Genomic DNA, 21,506 nt, shown 5'->3' with positions numbered 1-21,506 from the left:
TCACAATGCACAGAGGAATGTTTTTGTATTTTTTTTTTTTAAATTGAGTTTTTTAGTTTAGTTTAGTTTAACAGTTGGTTATTCAAAAACTTTGTTTTCTGAAGCCCACACACTCCTGGAGAGAAAATAAAAGGTGTCTGAGTGTGTTTCTATGCAGTTCAGTTACTTGATTTTGCATTTCAGCTGAAAAACAAGGTCTGTGCCACTCGATTTTAGCAGAAGAGTTATGACTCATTGGCAATATGATGGAGATCAAAATGGGGGCTTCAGTTGCGGAGTTCACATGGCTGCTGCCTCAGTTCTGACATCAGCAGGAGCATCTGCTTTACTGGCATCAGTGGGAATATTTGTTGAACAGAGAACTACTCCTAAATTTATAAATAACTGCTATTAACAAATACTGATTTCACTCCTGCACATTGTCACCAACCCCAAAACCCTTTAAACACTGTACACTCCCACATTCCTTGCAGGAGATTATGATATTATATGGTTTTATGGTTATATATATATATATATATACATTATATTACAATCTTTTGATATACACACATATATATAGATGTTGCAAAGATGCCATGTGCTGTACATAGAGGCATTTATTTGGGTGACTTTGTTATTGAAATAAATAAGCCCCCGGTACTTGTTTAATAAGCTAACGTTGCCAGGCAACAAACACTTTCCAATGAGCAGAGTTGTGGCTTAAACTGCTTTGCCTCATACGTTGGTGCAGCGTTTGAAAAAGATAAATTATGAGAGGCTTAAAACTGTTTCAGACACATCAATACTGCTACTTTGTGGGATGAGTTTTTAGAGAAACCTTGATAAGGATAGAATGCTACCCCGAGAGCAAACTGAAGCTTACAATGTGTTTATATGATAGCTATACTGCAAATAGACCTCTGTACCTTAGTGTATTTCTAATTTAATTTGATCTTCTAAAGTGAGGACACATCTTATCTCAAGGGAATAAGCATTAAACTGTGAATTAGTATATTGACCAACCATCCTTAGCCAGCGAATTACATTCAGGTAAATACTCAATGCTGATATCATGTACCCTTTTAAACCCTTATATATAGTACTGACTGTTCTATGTTAAATCTGAATATATTAAAACATGATTTGCTTCAATGCAAAAAGCGTAGGCGTTTGTTAAAACTGACACGTGTTGTTATTACCTTGGCTGAGGTATTGATTTTTTTCTACTTTGCACTGCCTTCGACACATTGTTGGCTACAGAGACATAAATACGGTGAAGATGAAATTATTTTTATTGTTCATGTTTCTATCCTTGATCAAAGCTTTTGGGTAATCTTCCTCGTAGGCTTTCAGAGAGTCAGAGCCTGGGGAAATATCTTACAAACCAGGGGCATATAGGGGTGAAATTGCGTAGCCATGCAAGGACATTTCCGTGTTATCTTCTAAGCCTAAAATGACAATTAACAGAAGGGTTGACAGCAAACAAAAGCGGAATCAGGGAACACAGGAGAATTCCTTTTCCTGCCCTATCGGCAAGCTGCCGACAGGAAATGGCCCCATTACAGGCTTATTGTAGCAGTCTCTGGGATGTGAATAGCAGGTCAACTCAAATTAAGTTCAACTCTACATGTCCCAAGGAGAGCAATTAGTTTCTTGCTACAGGTGGCACAAGGACATAACATACCCGACATAAGAAAATGCAATGAGTTCTTCACTACAATAATGAGGTGATCCATGGAAATGTCAGACAACGAATTACTAATCCACGTGGCCTAAAATAGTCCTGACTATTCCTCAAGGCAGGTTTAAGGGAGCAGTTCGACCAGGGGAAATATGAGGACTCATCATCTGCCCATTTTGATTTACACTTTAACCCATTAAGCCCTGATGCAACATATGTGTGTATGTTTCTCAGGTTCTCCCTTTGGAGCCGGGTGAGATGTGTGCTTCTTATCAACAATGATTGTTTTCAAGACATGTGACTGATGAAATACATTGTGAATCACTGAAATGCTGGTAGGAAGAGCAACATGCATTATGGGAAATGTAGGTTTTCTTTCTCAACAAAAATAACAATAAGCATAACAATGAAGGAGACGATGTTCCTGCTGACCCTCTTAACAAGGCTCAGTCTGTAAGAGACATGTTTGAGAGGAAGAAGGGGGTGTTGGCAAGATATATATATTTTTTTATCAAACACTAGGTTTAGAGAAACAACAATGATTTACAATGAACAAATTTACAAATGTAAAAAAGGCTGAGAAAATAAAACTTTTGCAAATGTTGGCAATTCTTTCCGCTCATTAGAAAACTCTTTGAAGCAAGTTTTTATTTGAGTGACGCACATAGTATTAAAAAACAATACTCAATGAAATGGATGTGCAACTTCTCTTTAGACTCATTATGTTTTCATACATTTCCCATCAATGAAGCATGACTTAACTTAGAACACCCAATGCTTTAGTAGTAACACAATTTATATAACGCAACACAACTTACTGTGATACACCAGAGTTTGCGATGTCCAACTTGTCAAAAATGTTTCAAATATCTCAAATGCTGATTTATGGTTTCTAGCCTTGCACAATAAAATCAACTGAAAATTAATTTCCGTCTAGTCCCACCTGGATGATTCACCCATCATGATTTGGAAGGTTAATTTAGCCATTCATATTGAAGCTTGTGAAATTATTTCAATTACAGTACGAGGGTTTTACGCTCAGAGCAGCGAGTTGGTGTTGGCAGAGCTTCGTGTATTCAGTAACACATGAGCAGGTGAGAGCTGGCAAACCCCACATAGCAAGAGAGGTTGAAATGTCTTCCACTATTCTCAAGTGACTGACTGACTGCCCTCACTTGGCACAGAAGGAACATATCACATTGTTCCAAAGTGCTCCTGTTGTTGCTGATCTGCTAATTGGTCACTTTAAAAAGAGCAATGGAATTGAGCATTGGAAAGCATTTTACAACAAATTCATTCAGTCAGAATAATGTGATTTGTATGCCAAGCCATTATGATGCAGGATGCAATGAAGCTTTTTGCTCCATTGTCTTCTATCTCTCTCGCTCTCTTTGTAATGTCAAGCAAAAACAAATGTCAAGCAAAAAAACAATGCAGCAGGATTTTAGATCCCACTTGCATTTATACATTTTTAATTTTGAAAAATGTTAGGTAGGCCCTATGCAGCAGAAGGGAAGGTACGCCTTGTTTTCAGGTCTCTCACATGCACCGACATCAAGGCACATTGTATCAAACTGCCATTCTTTAGCCCTGTTTGACCTTTGTGCATACGCTAATAGAGACATTCACTAGCAATGCAGCTTATGGCCTTTATGAATAAAGTATAAAAAAACAAGTCGCTGGATCACTGATGAGGACGCTCGACTAAATCTTTTCCATTACTTAGGACTAATCCCATTTCACCCCTTCCCCCTTCCCCCTTCCCCTCTGTTTTGCACTTTCACGTGTAGGGGTAGTGTTTCCCGGTACATGTTTGGATGAAGGGGGAGGGCCAAGTGTTCGGGCTGTTCAGCCCTCGAAACGGATATTTTCAGATTCACAGTTAAAACCGAGGGCTATAAGAATTTCCCTATTTTTCTTTTCTGAATCACCGGCAAGATGGGATAGGGACCCACAAATGTAATTTTCTCCATTAATACAGATTTAAAAGTTCCGATAATGATTGTAATATCTCAGTTTATTATCGTTTCAATGTATTATGGCCATTTCTTTTCACAACAACCTTAAAAAAATGCTCACGCTAGCAATTTTTTCATGTCGCATCCTTGCTCTTTAGAGATACACGATGTACTTCATTTAACCAGCGTAGAGCAGCGATGCTACTGAACTGGGGCAAGTTAACCCTCCAAAACAAGGGGTAGGGAAATGGGAGTGGGCCTTAGCGTTGCTTTACTTGTGACACTTCCACACACATCGCCCAATTTCGAAATAGTAAAAGCAAAACAATGTCAGCTGCAGAAATGCTCGAGGGGGAGAACCAAGATATCAAGTCAGACATCAAATAATAAGAGCCAGGGATGAGCAAATATATGTTCCAAATCACTAGTCCTATTCTAAGAGGCTTTTTGAACGCGGGCTATGGGTTTGTTGAGTATCTGTCATTCCTTGATCACAAGTCCAATACGATTACTCATAGTTTCTACAAACACAAAGACAGAAACGCTCATCAGCTCAAGACTTGCAGAGAAAGGACTTCAGGGCACATCAAAAGATGTCTAACCATAGGGAATAGGGGGTTTCAGAGAGCTCTGTTGTCTGCGGCAAAGATGTATTGGCACGACAGGCTGGCGGATGGCATTTGTGTTTTCGGTCTAAACAAAGTCTCTGATGCAGACAACACAGACATTTCTTTCCCTTTGTTTCTTGTTTGAATAATCATCTTCTGAAAAAACATGGGAGGGAGACTTTTTTCATCAATCAAACCCATGGGGCCATTTGAGCAGGATTAAGGGGTAAAAAAATAAGCTCCGATCTCTTTCTACAGAGAAAGAAACAAATCAGCTATGGTTGCCCACCCTTGATACACTACAAAAAGACACATGTCTATGAAACCTGCTGATGTGTAATTTGTTTCCCGCTGATCCTTCACAGCCCAGTGTTGATTCTAAGGGAGCACAGGGCTATGATCTTAGGTCAGTAGCATTCAGACTCTGTGACGCTTGATTAATTACAGAGGAGATGCTGTTTGTCACCAGGAACCTGCTTGAAGGGGCCCTGCTGGCAGTTTGTTAAGTGATGCATCAACAGGTGTTGCTGACTGCAAGCAACCTTGGCAGAGTCGCATTAAGTGCACACACGTGTGCACACACAGACACACATAACTGGAAATCAATACGCAAACAAATGCATGTGTTGAGTGTATGTGCAAAGATCGACATTTAAACACAGACACACACATAGAACAATATTCAGAAAAGAAAACACAGTAACAGTTATAAAACCACACAAATTCATGACACATCCAAAGAATCATAAACTGAACACTGAATTAAACAAACCTTGACAGACTGGTGGGGGTCCATCCATCTGTAGCCTCTCTCCAAGACGACAGGTCAGAATCTCACTGCCCACCAAGGTGAAGCCTGGCAAGCACGAGTACCGAATAATGTCCCCTGCGAGGTCATTTTCACCCGCAGTCATACAGACCCACACACACACACAAACGCACACAAACATACACACACACAAAGACACACACAAGCACACACGAACACATACATCCACACAGAACCATGTTAGTAAAAAGTTTCCCCAGTACAAGCACTTGAAACAGCAATCGACAACACATTTTCTAATGAAGAGTGACATGCCCTAGCTGTACTGGAGGCACTTCATTACATTACAGAGCTGCAAACTGGCTCGCACGCACGCACACACACCCACACACGTTTGAAATCAAAATTACACCCAATTTCAAAGACACAAAATAAGGCAGCCACTAGCCACATGGGTTCCACTTCGCTTTGCTAATCACTTCTGAACACTGAAAATACAAACAGCTTATATGGAGAGTTAATTAGCCCTGCCCTCCAACTAATACGTTATTGTACGAAGCACAAACACATGGCAAACACTCAATAGGAAGGAAAGAAATACAGGATGGAATATCATAGAGCAAAAAAAGAGAGAGACTGAGAGCACAATGCTGGAGGATTGAGATATTTAGAGTTATAAGAAAACCCATTGAAATGGATAGATGGATTAATACCTTCATAAAAATGGTTTCAATAAACAAACAAAAAAATCAAGTGAGTAATTGATTATTGTACAAAACCATTTTCGATATGTCTAGTCTTGTTTCTTCCACTCTGTCCAGGGCTTTCTAAGCAAATTACCTTATGTCTGGTGCAAATTTATTTTATCATGTATTCCCCTGGCCAGTAAACAAGGTAAATAAAATAAGACAAACCTATTTCAAACTCGTCATCATCGGTTAGGATAGTGGCGTTGGCGACAGGAGGGGGTGGCTGACATGTTCTCAGCTGGTAGGCTGTTGGGGAGAGGACACATACTGAAATCTGTGCACTCAAGTGAGACAGGAAGATACAGTGTTTGTGTATTTTCTATTGAACAGCAACATATTCTTTACTTTCCCTTCATACTGAAACTTGAATGGATCATAAACTGCTACCTATCACTGCCCATGAGCATCAAAAACCAATCACTAATTTACCTGAGCTGGGGGACATTTTATTAGTAATCAACTTCTTTCAAAGGGGCGTTTTAATAATGCAGCAGAAAAAGAGGTGGCATAATAGGACATTTATCATTACACAGAGCTGGAAGCAGCAGCAAGATGAGAAAGGCCTAATAATGAACCCTAAAAAAAGAAAGAAAGGTGTTCCAATATAAAAACAAAGGAACAATCTCTTTGTGATCGTCATTATTGCAGCAGGCTCCCTGCAGTGTGGAGAGCTGGAGATCAAATGAGCAAGGGTCATTAAAACCGTGCGGGACAAGGTCTTTAATTAGCCACTATCAAAAGGGAGGTTACCGTAATAATGCAGCACAAAGAAGCCACTGGTGCTGAAGTCGCTGTGGAACTTGATGAGGATCTGATTGGCAGTGGTGGACACGCCCTCCTGTATCGAACTGCCGCTGAACTGACCGATCTGAGGCGAGGCCTGGTCAGGTCCATCCCTGATAGAGGAAGAAGTAGCCGGGGATGTGAGGAAGATAGATTGAAAGAGTAAAAGGAGTGAGAGGGGGAGGGGAGAGAGCGAGAGCGAGAAGGAGAGAGAAAATGATTTATGAATAAATAGCAGTAATAACTTGCTGGGATCAAAGAGCAGGTCTAGTTATCCTCAAGCAGTGTTGTGGACCTAATAGTCATTCTGCCGCTGTGAGAAAAGTTCCACATTAATCAACAGTGTCAAAGTTGTGTATATAAGTTAGGAGGAGGTGTAGAGTTGGAACTTTTGCCCCCGAGTTAAATATTGATGAGGAGGTTTGGGCCAAAAGAAAATGCAAAAATATGCAAAATCCTCAACAGCTTTTGTGTCTTTTTTATTCATATGAAGCAATCTAGGTGGCAAGGTGGTGCGGGGGTTAGCAATGTCACCTCACAGCAACATGTTTGTATGTTCTCCCTGTGTCTGCGTTGGGTTTCTCTGCAAACAAGCAGATTAGAGATTAGGTTGACTGGAGACTAGTGAATGTGAGTGTGAACCCTGGGATACATTGGTGACCTGTCCAGGTTGAACCCGGGCCTCCTGCCTGATGTCAGCTGCCTCTAACTACCCACGCCACCCTCAAAGGATTATCTGTATAGATAATGGATGGATGGATAAAACAATCTTTTAAATTTAGCTGGAACTGTTAACATTCTGTACATGTATGTATAGAATAAAGGTGTAAGGTTATAAGAAAAGCTTTAGACCCTACGACCCTGGAAGGATAAAAGCATATGTTACAGCAGATTCATGGATGGTTAAGCAGACTCCTTAAGCACTTAACTGAATACTGCACAATAGAAGAAACTGTAACCCCTCCCTTTGGAAAATCTAAATTTGATTTAAATGTTTTGATTTCCATATGTACACATGGCAGCTTACTGTATCTCTAGTCTGATAATCAAACCTGATTTACAGTAAATGTGGCAACGATGTATCGATGTTGATATCTTTCAAGTGATGAAAACAGGTCTACCAACTCCTCCAGGCACCTTCAAATTACACAGCACATTTGAAGATAAGAGGTTAGGGGAGTAACCGTCAATGAAATAGTTACCGGCACCAAGCCAGCAGTGGACGAGATTCACCCTGAGATGCTGAAGGCCCTGAATGTTGTCGGCCTGTCATGTCTGACACATCTCTTGGACAGCATCTATCTTTGGCAGCTGGAGCTGTGGCCCCAAGTGAAAGATGTTTTAAGTATCTGTGGGCCTTGTTCCTGAATGAGGTTACAATGAAGTGTGAAATTGACAAGTGGCAGAGTACTAAAATGTCATGTTGAAAACGGAGCTAAGCCTGAAGGTGAAGTTCTCGATTTATGGACACAAAGAGTTGAAATGAGCTGCCTGTGCAGGTTGTGGGTCGTCGAGTGACGAGTGACGAGTCAGATATTTGAGAGAACTCAGACTAGACCTGCTGTGGAGCGACAGCAGAGGTAGTGTAGGCGTCTAATTAGGATGACTGGCACGCTTCCCTGTGGAGCACGAGTGACTGGGAGGACACCCCAGGAGCAGACCCAGCACCTGCTTATATATTTCAGGTGGTCTGGGTGGACCTGAGGATCACAGAGGTGGAGATGGAGGGAAGTGGGTAAAAATGGATAGGCAGGTAGACGGAGGAATGGGCAATATGATTAAATACATTCTGTGTGACGGCAGAGATGTGCCAACCTGTAGGGACTTTCTACACCATCACTACTGAGGTTTCTAGCCCCATTATTATATTTGGCCCGGTTAGGTGATTGAGAGCATTGTGTGCTATTCAGTGAGTAGGAAAAAAATTTTAAATTTTTTTGACTATTAGAAGATGAGGCACCATAATTTGTTAGGTATCTAATTAACTGGATGTGGCAAATCACACATTCCCACCAGGTTATTCCACATTATACATCATTTCTATATTGATGTTCTTTTTCAAGATATTTACAAAACAACATGTAACTGTGAACAGTTCATGCATATCCCCCACCCCAAGATGGATGGGTGGCTTTGGGGTGATAATAGCATTTGTAATTAGCGTTGAAGTCATTTATGAGGCAAGCTATATCTGCCAAATGCAAAAAACACAGAAGCACCTCCGCAAATGAGAGGAGGAGAAAACCCTCGTGAGAACATCGCCACGATCTTTATCGGAAATAAGTTGCCTAAACAAGATGGATAACAGTCTTTGTGTGTAAAATGCGGCGCCAACACAAATGTCACTTTTCTCTGTGGATAAAAAGAAAGATTACTGTTAGAAACGCTTTCTTTGCACAGGAGAAAAGTCCTGACACTTTCAGGTAGCGTTCACCTGAATGATGTTCACTAAATGCTGTTTTGCATGTGTGTGTGCCTTCCTATTTTATGTATTAAAAAGGTCTTTGTCATTTCAGGGTGATCAGCAAAATGGGAGATGGCAGTCAGACAAGAAAATGTATTGTTGCCATCAGGGGAAAGATTATTTATGCACTTTTTCATTTGAAAACAGTGGTGCCAGTAGCTCCCTCCTCCCAAACTTTGAATCGTAGCCCTAGATGCTGGAAGGCATTTCCCTCCTTTAACACCCATGAGGGCAGCTCCTTGACTGCCTCAGGCCCACTATAGTATAGAGAGGATACAGACAGGTAGAGGGAAAGGAAGGGGAGAGAGAGAGAGAGAGAGAGAGAGAGAGAGAGAGAGAGAGAGAGAGAGAGAGAGAGAGAGAGAGAGAGAGAGAGAGAGCTGCAGGAGTGATAGGATGCAGGTAATATAGTTTACTGCTCTGAAGAGATAAAGTTTGTCTTGTTTCTGCATAACTAACTTACATGTTTTCATTTCGATACACGTTTCTGTCTTTTTATGTGATGCACTGGGGATGTGGAGTTTAACATCTACTTTAAGTTTGGTGAAGTTGAGAAGAGGGACACAGTGACTAAGCCTTGGATTCGGTTTCTTTCATTTCAACATGCACAGCAATCTTTTTTGTGTTTTAGCGAGGAGTTGTAAGGAGAGAAGTTGTCAGGGGAAAAATGAATCTATAAATGTCCAGACAAAGGTCAACCTATCTGGACGGTTCTTGGCTCGTCAATTATCAGTGTCACACGAGGAGCTGTAAGCAACATTTGTCCAACTGGCCTGTGGCATTAACGTTTTGTCAACTTTTGAATTCAATGCATTCCACTTTTTGAGTTTGCTATTGCAAGAAGGGAAATATGCACTCTGCTCAATAGAAAATCTTCTATACTCCAAAAAGAACGCTTCACTTATAAAACCTTCTGGGATCTGCTCTATAAGCGAAGCACTGTATTAAAGCACACATCTGTATTCTTTAACAAGGATATAGACTCGTTTCTTGGCTCACTATTAAGTATTATTTAAAAAAATCACTGGTTTGTAAATCTAGTGTGTGTCTGATGTGTACCATAAGCTGATGCTTGATGACTAACATCATAACGAGAAATAAATTAACACTTACCACACAGTGATGTAGTCGTAGATTGGTTCTGTATTTATAACAGAGAAGTTGATGGAGATGCCGTAACTAGGAGGCACTCTGACCGTCCACATACAGTCCTGGAAGTGGGGGTACTCGGCCGGGTGTCCAGGAGAGTAAATTGTGCCGTTCATGGATGTTATGTTGCCACCACAGAGAGCTGGAGGGAGGGGAGAAAGTCAGAGAGGCTGGATAAAAATAGACTCTGATTGAATTTAAGTTCTAACTGCAGAGAAAACAAACCATAACTGCAGGTTATTTGGTTATCACTGAGAAAATAGGAGGGGGTGAACCTGTAAGATATATTGTAACTGCAGGGGATTTTTACTGGTTGCCTAGAACTTGATGACATTGAGGGGTTCTGACACTAAAACTCCCCCGTCATACCTCTTCAGAGGGGATGTGCTAAAATTCGACTTTGAACTCAGAGTCAAAGCCAAAAGCAGTGGCCTCGGGATTAAAAAGAACTTTAAACTTGACAGGGACAATGCAGTGACTAAGGAGCATAACAAACACCAAAGTTTGTGGTTGTGAAATGCGTGTCACTCCCTAACTTAACCGAGAAGAGGAAAGATGTTATTCATCATACCTGAGAAACATCTGAGAAGTCTCCTTGAAATTTACAACAGAGGCTGGCATAATCAGCTCTGTAATAAAGACTTGCAAATGCTCCATATATCATTATAATGAGCCGTATCAGTTTATAGTTCAGTGAAGTGGTGGTAAATGCGAGTCAGATGCTTTAATGTGCCAGAACAAAGGACAGGACTACAAACAGATCTAAAAAATATATATTCTTATATTCAAAATAACTTTAAAGGTCTTATTTTTAGTGGGTATTAAAAAGCATCTGTCTTTATTCTAGTCAGCTTTTCAGAAAGTAGTATGCATGACTTTCTCAAGGTTTCGTTAGTGCACAATTATTTTAATATTCCCAAGCGAGTTTGTGGAAACTGCAATGAGTGATGAATATAGTTTGCTGATGCTGTAAATCTACTTTTTTTTTTTCTGCACAGGAGCAACACCGTTGAAAAACACCTGTTGTGATTTTATCAGACAGAAGACAATCACCTTCGCAGCGAGGTATGGGGTGATTCCAGTTTCTGCTGACTCCATGCAGACAAGTGAGGGACGGCTCTCCGAGCAGAGTGTAACCCAGCAGGCACTCAAAAGAAATAGTCATCCCCACACTGTAGTCCTGACCAATCACGATGCCGTTCCGGAATGGTCGTGGGTCCGGGCACCTCTGTAGCTCATATGCTGGAAGAAATAAATGCATTGAAAACAATCAAACCCATACACACCCAGTGGTCCTGACTGAAAAGTATTTTCAGTTGGCCTAAAATGGATGTGTGCATGTTATATGTATATGATCTGAATACACGTGTATACAATATGGTGATAAAGGGGCTACTCAGCCTTAGTGGAGGTATGATATGAAGCTTTTTTTAATGTTTGTGTTTGAAGCCCTTTCTAACTATTGATAAACCAAAAAAAATGACTTTTTGATAGTGTACAAGGTTTGACTTTAACAGATACAATTCTTCAATGATATATCCAGAGGTATTACTATTCAATCATATATGCTATTGAGTGTCTCAACAGAAGTCAGTATTGATTTCTTTATCCTTACACTTTTGTAATCTTACCACCTCAGTAGAAGTGTCTGCCTTGCAGGACTAATCGCTGTCCCTGATCTGTCTCCGACCTGACTGATGGTCTTTTAAGTGTTCTATTAGCTAACTTTTCAATCTTCCGCTTTTTAAGCTGCCGCTATGATAACACCCGATTTTTACTTTGCCATGGGGACTCAGCTCCTCACCCTGGTAGACGATGTGGAAGCCAGGTTTGTTCTGGGAGTAGTCGCTGTGGAAGAACAGTGTGGTCTCGTGTGTGGTGCTAAAGAGGGAGTTGGGCACCATGGGGCCACTGAACCGATCAATCACTGTTCCCGTCTCCAGACTTCCACTGCGGACCTCCAGATAGTCATGAACAGGCTCTGTTGAGAAGTTTAGAAACTGCAGATGGATCCCTAAAAATCAGAAGGAATGGGTTAATGTATGGAAACATTTCATGAATATATAAATAAAACAAAGGTGAGTGAATGTGTATCTTCCTTTTAAGTACTATATTTCAAATTCAATGTTTAAAGCATACATACAAGAGGGTTATTTTCTAACACAATGAGGAGAGGAGAGGAGAGGCGAATAACAGAGCAATGCAGAAGAAAGCAGCACAGAAGTCATGAGAACTAGCAGAACATGTAAGAAAAAGAAAGAGGAGAAGAAGAAAGGAGAAGAGAGAGGGTGTGATGACAGACCGAAGCCAATAGGGAGCTGAACTCTCCAGCTGCAGTCCAGGCTGCTCTGGTAATTCCCTGGAAAGCCTGGGCTGAGGATGACGCCGCTGAAGTCTGTCATGGACCCGCCACACTGAGCTGAGGGAGACAGACCAAGGAAAAAAGAAAATGTCACTTATCCACGGAAAAGCTCAATGGGATAAAAATAAAGAAAAACAATGACTGAGGTGTTAAATATCCAGGGAGGGCGAGAGCTTTGTGTCTCTGATTACAGTAGATGCATGATTTCTGGGTATGTGTACCAAAAGGAAAGAATAGTGGGGCTGGGTATGCATTAACCACATGCTTTCACAAACATGTGTTCTATGTGTTTATGTGCAGGCTGTAATAGGGCAGCTTTGTGGGTGAGAGAGAAAATGAAGTGTTGTGCATGTATCAGTGTCTGAGCGTGTCTGTGACTTGTGCTTGTACATCTCTGCTTGACTGTGTGGATTACGCTCCATAAGGGCATTTGTGAAAAGATAACAGACTGAGGCACATTCCTTGTTTGGTGGTGCTTTAAATTACAATAAATGAGGGAGTCAATATTCAGTACAGCACCCCAGTGCTCAGCGGTGGCAGTGATTACTTCACCCTCCCCCTGCAACAGCCCACCTCTTCTCTTTGAATGTGTGTTAGAGAACACTTCAGCTCGCAGTGAAGGTTACTCTCAATCCCCTATTCTCCTCCTGTGGCACATGCCCTACTCTTACATAAACACCAAGGTGTGATACAATTACAGCCACCAGAGGCATCAATGTAAACTTGTAGCTGGATCATTCCCCTTTTTTACCATCTTAAGCCCAGCAGGGAGGGGGGGTACTGCTGCCATTTCTCCGGGGACTATCACAAAAAGCCAGAATTAGGCTAAAACTACCCTGGGATGTAACTGTGATCCAAGTGGGGGAAACCTGCTTTACCTGCTTGTGTATAAAGAGAAAACAAAGAGGCACTTATGAGGATGTTTTACTGTTTAGTACAAGGGCATGCAACCACTTTGATGTAAGTTTATCAGCAACAAAGTGAGTACAGATCCTCGGGTGTTGGGATCAGCTTATGCTGCAGACGAGCGAGGAGTGGGCTAACGAGCGAGCACACGCATACAAGAAAAGGGCTGTCAACTGCAAAGCTGGGATTTATGTCTGCAGTGAACTGTGAAAACCACAGGGACAGATCATTTACATGAAGAGCACAGTGAACGTGTGTCTGTGTGCGAACGAGTGCATTTTTTTTGCCTGTGTTCATATGCAAGGGTGTGTAACAGTGCTGACACTGGCACGTGTGCATGTTTGTCTACATGTGTAATTGGGGGGAAACGGTGAGGTGTCGAAACACCTCACCGTTTCCCAAGTGGAGCACTTCCTTAGTAATCTGTGGCATCTGTGGCATCTGTCACCGTGCCAATCAACTTCAGAAGATGTGTTGGGGGAGACCAGAGAATCATCGGGGGGATTCAAAAAAATCTAATAACACACTGAGATGATGCAAAGCCTTATTGGTTTTCAACTGAAAGGGAAAATTCATAAACTCCTCCCCCAAGCCACACACTCCCACCCATCATCCCCTTCCCTGATCTGAAAATGAAATTGTTGCTTTCCCTAATATAATAACAGGTCCTCTGTGAGGATACTGATGTATTGTGTGGCTGTGTATGACTCAAGTATTAGAATGGGAGAAATATAATAAAAAAGACAAGTAGAAAAGATGAACAAGGAAAAAGCCAATGAGAAAAGGTAAATGGAAAAAGACAGAAAGTGAGAGTGAGTCTGTTTGATGCAACAAATGTGGTTTTGTCGTCTGTAATATCACCTCATTGAAACCCTGTATGCTGACGATACCAGACAGAATAAAAGAATATATTACCTAAACACAGAGGTACGGGGTAATTCCATCTTCTGACGGGGCCAGGCATGCAGGTAATATATGTATTACCCTGTTCAGAGAAGAAACAAACAAACAGTATATTCACTTCCTCCGAAAATATTAAGCATGTGGTGCTTGCATCAGATTTTCTGATGCTTTGTTCTGTTTTGGGATTTCTGAACATCCTCTCAAGGTCTCGTGTGTAAATATTTGATGATATCAGGAGCAGGAGAGGGACCTCTCAGCCGCTAGCCGGGCAAGGGTACCACCTTCTACATAGAGATGAGCTACATCCTGCTTCTACACTTGTCTTACAGCTAAATTATAAGTGACAAGTTAATCCTTCTTAAAATATTCAGAGCAGTGTTTTGATCCATTAAAATCATCTTTGGACAAGATACTTGTAAAATGTACAAGTAAGTTCTTTAAAAAACACCCTGAAGCCAAACCTTGAAACAGTGATCTACAAAACATAGTTGTGAACACACACACACACACACACACACACACACACACACACACACACACACACACACACACACACACACACACACACACACACACACACACACACACACACACACACACACACACACACACACACACACACACACACAATCAAAAGACCCAACCATACATGTGGCTTTTGTTTCCACAATGGTGTCTATCTTTTTCTGCCGTTCAGACACTCAGCCTGAAGATGTGTGTAAGAAGTTGCTGGTTGGTCCGGAGAGAATGTAAAAAAGAAGTGAATACCCGGGCCGGGGAATAAAATCAGCGTGGGATTAGTGAGGCAACTGTTAACACAATCCATTGCCCGTGGCCTTGGAAAGTTCTACAGCTCAAAACGCCACAGCTGCAGTATCTACTCAGGGAGGATTGGAAGAACTTAAAGCTGCTTTTGCGGTGGCACACACTCACGCGAACATCGGCGCGCACACACTTAACAAATAAAGATACAAGCATTAACACATGGAAAGTAGCCCCACATGAGCATTCAGGCATTTCTTGCCCGCGCTTACTGTTCCGCTCCGACACACACAAATGTCATAGAAAATGTACTTAGTGACGCGTCTTTGACCAACTCATCCTTGTATTCCTTTTAAGGGTATTTCCTTGAAACTGTCACTTCAGGCAGGTAGATATGATTCACAAGTCATGAATGTATGAATGCTGGATATCTGTGTTACCAGCACTGGATGCTTTCACCTACCTGCAACGAAAAGCCTTGATCACACTGGAAGGACACCATGTCACCCACAGTGTAGCGGTCGCCAACTCTTAGGCCGTTACTGGGAGGCAGCGGCTCTGGGCACGAATCCAAACCTATTGCTTAGGACATAGTCACAACACACAAGTGTGGACAGCAATCATTCTTCTGCACAAAGTGGGTTTAAGACCTGTAACGTATATCAAAGCATTTGATATCGTTTCATCCATTGCAAATATTTATTGGTATCATTTATATTTAATCATCCAATACCTGTGGAGAAAAAGGGAATAATTAAATTAACACCAAACGTTTTAACATGTAATTACACAGAGCCTCATTTTAATATGCTTGTAATTGTATAATAATTGAGTAAGTCATTTTTTTTTTCTTTCCCTTCATGATAACGTTTAGAAACTGGGACAAGTCACAAAGCGGTTCTACTGGTGGCTGTAATCGCAAATGCTTCCGACTGTGATCTGGAGCAATCACTGTGAAATTACAATGCAATCCCTGAAGTATTACTCGACAGAACCACGCACCTCCATGGGAACAAAGTGATTACAAAGCCACTCGCCAGGTATAGAGAGGCCATGTTTTGTGTTTTAAGAGCTTACAAGCAACGGTGATCCCAGCTTTGGAAAAACGGTAATGGCAGATGGTAATGACATAAATATGAGTTTCCTGTGTCCTCGGGTGACAAAAATACAGTATATTATTATATCAAAATAAATAAAAGATAAATAGATTTTGATTTGATTCATCGAGACATCCATCAAGCATTTATTCAATGAAATACAGCATTGGAAAATTTTTATTTTGTCTTTTAACCAACTGAACCGATTGAATGCAAAACCCACATTAAAATATGCTGCTGCACTGCTCTGGCTGTAATAAAAGATAGATGATGGAAAGGGGACCTTTGTAATAACACTAAAAAAAAAGCACATATACATTCATACAGACATTTTATCTTTGATACATTATTAGAAAGCAGGTCATGGTGTGAGTAGTAGTGTGAAGGAGAATATACAAACACAGCAGCAGAAAAAAAGACCAAAGTATCGCACCTATTTGTGGGCACAGATAACACTTCACTCAAAAGAACAATACACACACACACACACACACACACACACACACACACACACACACACACACACACACACACACACACACACACACACACACACACACACACACACACACACACACACACACACACACACACACACACACACACACAAAAGCCCACTCCATGCGTTAACAGGGCAGTATGTGGGTGGATGAATGTAAACATGGCAGCAGGGACCACATGACCACACAGGACTCAGAACAATTTATAGGCCGCCCCGCTTAGCATCGAGTGAAAGTTAGAACGGATATTTGAGTGGGAGGAGACAGTAGCTGTGAGGCTCTTAACAGGAATTAACAAGAGCAGCCACAGATACAACTGAAGAAGAACCACAACACAGGAGGAGTGGGAGGATTCTTCAACATGTGATGATTTCGAGGTAACTAAACGTCACACGTGAAAACTGTAAAACGATTATTTTTGACAACTTTTGGGAAAACCACTTAGATTTTTGTGATTTCAAGAAGATTCGGTGACAGGATTCATGAAGGCAATGTTTGCAATGCAAGGCTGCAATAAAGTAAGTTTGACATCCAAGTGAAATGCGGCAATAAATTAAACAGTTTCATGAATGTTTTATGTGTCCTAACTGTAGAGAGCAATCAGCCTCCCCTCTGCAGCATTCTGTGAGATGACTGAAATGTTTCATAACGCAGTGCATCCACATTTACTTTGATTAAAAGACTGAAAATAGGCATCAATGACTCAAAGATTGAAAATGCAAATGATGGTCCTGTAATGTGCATGAGACCAGTTAGAAACTACTTTTGCTTTATGGCATGGAGGAGCATCATCATGTTGTGAACATAAGAAGATGGTCAATTGTGGCCATAACAGTCATCAACAATCCTCAGATGCGTTTTGGTTTTCAAAGAATGGTTGATTGGGGTTAAGTGTGTCTGTCTGGAGAACTTTCCCCAAACCCATTACACCACCACCTCCACATGCCTGGACTGTTGACACAAGGCAGGTCAGTCCATGGATTCATGTTGTTGATGATAAATTCTGACTCTACCACCTGCAGCTTCAGCAGAAATGCAGATTCATCAGATCCCACCACGCGTTTCAGTCTTCAGCTGTTTTGGTTATTAGCCTGTGCCTACTGCAGCCTCTGATTTGTGTGATTGGCCGACAGAACTGGAAACTGATGTGGTCTTCTACCTCAAGGTTCAATGTGTGGTGCATTCTGATGCTTTTCTCACCACACTTCTGAAGAGTGGTCATCTGAGTCGCCGTAGCCATTCTGTTCCTTTGAGCCTCATTTCTGTCCACAGATCTGCTGCACACTGGATGTTTTTCAGTTGTTTTGCACTGTTCTGAAGTCATCCTAGAGACTGTTGTGTGTGAAAATCCCAGGAGATGATCACTTTCAGAAATATTCAAACCCAGCCCATCTGGTACCAACAATCAGGCCACGGTCAAATTCATTGAGATTACTTTTTTTGCCCCATTCTTATGTTTGATGTAAGCATTAAGGGAACCCCTGACCTCTATAGAGTCATGATTTATAGATTGTATTGTCGCCACATGAGTGGCTGTTTTGGATACATGATACTATTGCAGTTTGTGTTCTGCCAGCAACAGTCTGCGGTTACTTTTCAGGTAAGAAACATGCTAAACTTGATTACAGGTATCAAGGGATGAAATGCAGATACTGACCAGGTGATTTCTGCTTATCTTAAATGATTGTGCACGTAAGATTTGTAACATTATAAGTGTACAAACTAAGACCTATACATATATGAGTGTACCTGGAAAGTGTGTTTTCAAGCAGATCTGTGTCTGGCATTTGAATTTCTTTTCAACTTGTGCTGTCACAATCTCTCTATGTAATTCAAATGGAAATACTATAGGTCTCTAGAGTATGCTGTGATTGACGCCCAGTGTGGGATGTTATTTTGGATGCAAATCGCCATATTGCTTGTGAAAGTGTTTTCAACTACAGCACGCTGTCTGCCTAAGGAATGTAGGCAAGCCAGAAAAAACATGAATAGAAACAGAAAGAGAAAAACAGACGACCGGAACCTGCGGTTTACACGAAGAATCAGCAAATGCACTTTACAGGGGCAGCAGAGGCAAAGTGTAAGACAGTCATGAAGGAGAGAGCTGACGTTGAGACATGGCACTGAAGTGATTCACAGCAGTAGGTAGTGGCGGTGGGGGAGGGGGGTTAGGGCAGAAAGGAAGCAGCCCACTGAGAGACATGGCTGCGGAGTGGATCCAAGCAAGAGGAGGGTGTTGTGGAAACGAAACACTGACTGCGAGAGACATGACTGTGAAATCGTTCTCAACAGTGGGATGATGCTCGCGGACTGACACCGCTGACAGCGAGGACACATTTTGTGACAGCAATGTTTTTCATGCTTCTTTTGTTTTGCAACACATTTGTGGGAGCGGATTTTACATAAAAACGTGTGTTTCTTTTGTTGCGCTGTGAATGGAATCTCAGAGTTGGACCTGCTGGCTGAGCTCCGCGATCCTCATTCCGACACACTGAACATTATGAAGTTATTCTTTTCCCCTCTCCCGATGGTTGCACTGTTATACGACATCGTGCACCTCACAGAAAGTTAGTGACAAAGGGGTTTCCCACAGCTACACAAGTCTGTAGATTTCTTTAATGTGTCCGTGAAGGGTAAGTAACAAACCAGCAGGAAGACAAACAGGAGGAGGAAACGAAGAAGGCTTAAGCTTAGAATTCATTCAACTTTGGAGAGACAAAATAAAACCACGGGAAGTTCCCCTGACATTAAAAGAGACAAAGGGAAATTGGCTGAGATGTAAATAACCATGGGAAGATGGTCTCAAAGGACAGTATTATTAAATAAGTGCAAAGAGCTCCATGCATCACCAGCATCATCCCTATTTTTCATTTATATAGTTTTTGAATTGAAGGACTTTGTAAATAAGTCGCTCCTCTGGGGCAAGCTACACGCCTTAAAATGTTTATAATGCTCATCAGTAAATAAACCCCTATGTGAATAGCCTGTTAAGAGATTAGCAAATTTACTCATTAAATGGAAACAGATGAAGGCCCAGTAAGTTAAAATTGAGGGGAGGATTTAAACATGACACCATCTGGAAATACCACGAGTGCCAGAGAAGCAGATACAAAGACTGAAAATTAGTGGACATACAGAGGAAGTTAAAAAAACTAAAACGTGCCCACATATTCACTCCCTCAAACTCTGTCTGCCCAACTGTGCCACCCAAACCAGCTGTCCCTCTAACTTCTTATAACCCTCTGCAGCTGCTGGAAGTCAGCAGCAGATGGACACATAGATACAGACAGCAGACAAAGTGACAGGCAGCCAGACGAGCCGTCTCTCCTCATACCTGTGTACTCCAAGTGGAAGCCGGCGGCGGACACGCTAATGTCAGACTGGAAGGTCAGGTACAGGTTGTTGGATGTGCTGTTCAGCAGCTGGGGAATTGTCGTACCTGTACAATATAAAGGAGATATATTCTAAATTTAGACATGTGAAAATGTATAACACGTGGACATATACTGGCAGCAGCCTTTTCACTTTGCTTAATGAGTTACAGAGTTCATCAGCAGGTACAACTGAAATCATGGTGCAAGAACAAAGTGCTTCATATATATGATGGGAAATAGTTTGTAGTAAAGTAAAAGCAGAATCTATCTTAAAAAATAAATATATTTATGTGTTTTGTGTCAGGAAAAATGCTGCTATAAAGAAGATATAAAGATTGTAATTTCAAGACAGTGGTATAATAAATTCTGGGGAAAATAAATGGTCTTTATTTATATAGCATCTCTTCTAGTTTTGATGACCACTTGAAGTTCTTTCTGAGTACAGTTTTTACCATTCACACACACATTCATACAGTGCATCCCACGTCAAGGACACACTGCTGGAACAGCCGTCAGGGACAATTTGGGCACGTTCGGGCAACTTTGGGGACACTCCAGCATATGGATTTTTGTCACAGTGTATACAACATAATATACACAGTAACTTAATATTTTCTAATATCTTTACTTACATGATTAGATAATGATGGTTAAAGGAATAGTTAATGGAAAAATTAAAAACATATTTTTTTTCATTTTTTGTGAACTATCCCTTTAAACTGCATGGCTCACACATGCTCTCCCCATATTTTTTGTTTTAATTCAAATCTCCTGAGTTCAAACCCATACAAGCTTGTTTCAGTATCTGGGAAATTTACACTACACAATATTTTGTGCTAAAATGTCAACACTAATATTCTCGATTTCCATATAATTGTAATCACCTTTCTAACTTAACCCCACAATAAAATGTATTTCCAGCCATTTGAACCATTTCACCCTTTTAATAACGCCGCGGCTCCCTGCACAGAGAGAGCTGTACAGTGGAGCTATTTGAATGTAAAGGCTTTGGTTGAAAAATGAGTTATCCACCATATGAGAAATTTTACATCTATTGTAGTCTCATAAAACTGATAGTATACCAGTATAGAGGTAAAGGGTCATTATGCTACACCAGTCCATCTTAAACTAGGATTCAGCATCTAAAATTATGCATGGCAAATCTTTAGGAGGTTACCATGTAGCAAGAGCACCATGTTCATTAGTGTGAGCCTTGAGGCAACAGTAGTGCACTTGTAAAATTCCAGACTGAAACGGAGACTACATTAAAAAAGAACTCTACTACAGATAAGAACATTGTGTGAGCGAAGAAGGGTATTTTTGTTCGACTTCTTTAACTGGTTTTTAGACAGCCTTCTCAAAGGACATGCCAAATGCAATCAGCTCCATCAACACATCAGTCTGCTGCCGGGGCCCTGTAACGTCCGTGACTGAAATTCAAGAGGAAGCTGACAAGTTA

The 21,506-nt window shown here is 41.2% G+C and overlaps 1 protein-coding gene across 1 annotated transcript in view; it reads right to left on the bottom strand.

Annotated features, from left to right (window-relative positions):
* Positions 1-21,506, bottom strand: part of LOC118114004 (CUB and sushi domain-containing protein 3) — a 216,408-nt gene that overhangs the window by 63,331 nt on the left and 131,571 nt on the right. Inside the window, exons 37-46 of the mRNA XM_035164185.2 lie at positions 20,008-20,112; positions 15,540-15,658; positions 14,327-14,396; positions 12,446-12,562; positions 11,948-12,157; positions 11,197-11,385; positions 10,108-10,285; positions 6,498-6,643; positions 5,913-5,993; positions 5,002-5,115 (exon numbers count right to left, since the gene is read on the bottom strand). Of these exons, the coding sequence (XP_035020076.2) occupies positions 5,002-5,115; positions 5,913-5,993; positions 6,498-6,643; positions 10,108-10,285; positions 11,197-11,385; positions 11,948-12,157; positions 12,446-12,562; positions 14,327-14,396; positions 15,540-15,658; positions 20,008-20,112 (1,329 nt within the window). The remainder of the gene's footprint in view (positions 1-5,001; positions 5,116-5,912; positions 5,994-6,497; positions 6,644-10,107; positions 10,286-11,196; positions 11,386-11,947; positions 12,158-12,445; positions 12,563-14,326; positions 14,397-15,539; positions 15,659-20,007; positions 20,113-21,506) is intronic.

The sequence above is a fragment of the Hippoglossus stenolepis genome, chromosome 8, assembly GCF_022539355.2.
Source record: "Hippoglossus stenolepis isolate QCI-W04-F060 chromosome 8, HSTE1.2, whole genome shotgun sequence".
NCBI classification, from domain to species: Eukaryota; Metazoa; Chordata; class Actinopteri; order Pleuronectiformes; family Pleuronectidae; genus Hippoglossus; species Hippoglossus stenolepis.
The sequence above is the reverse complement of the archived record's forward strand: the minus strand, read 5'-3'. Positions and strand labels throughout refer to the sequence as shown.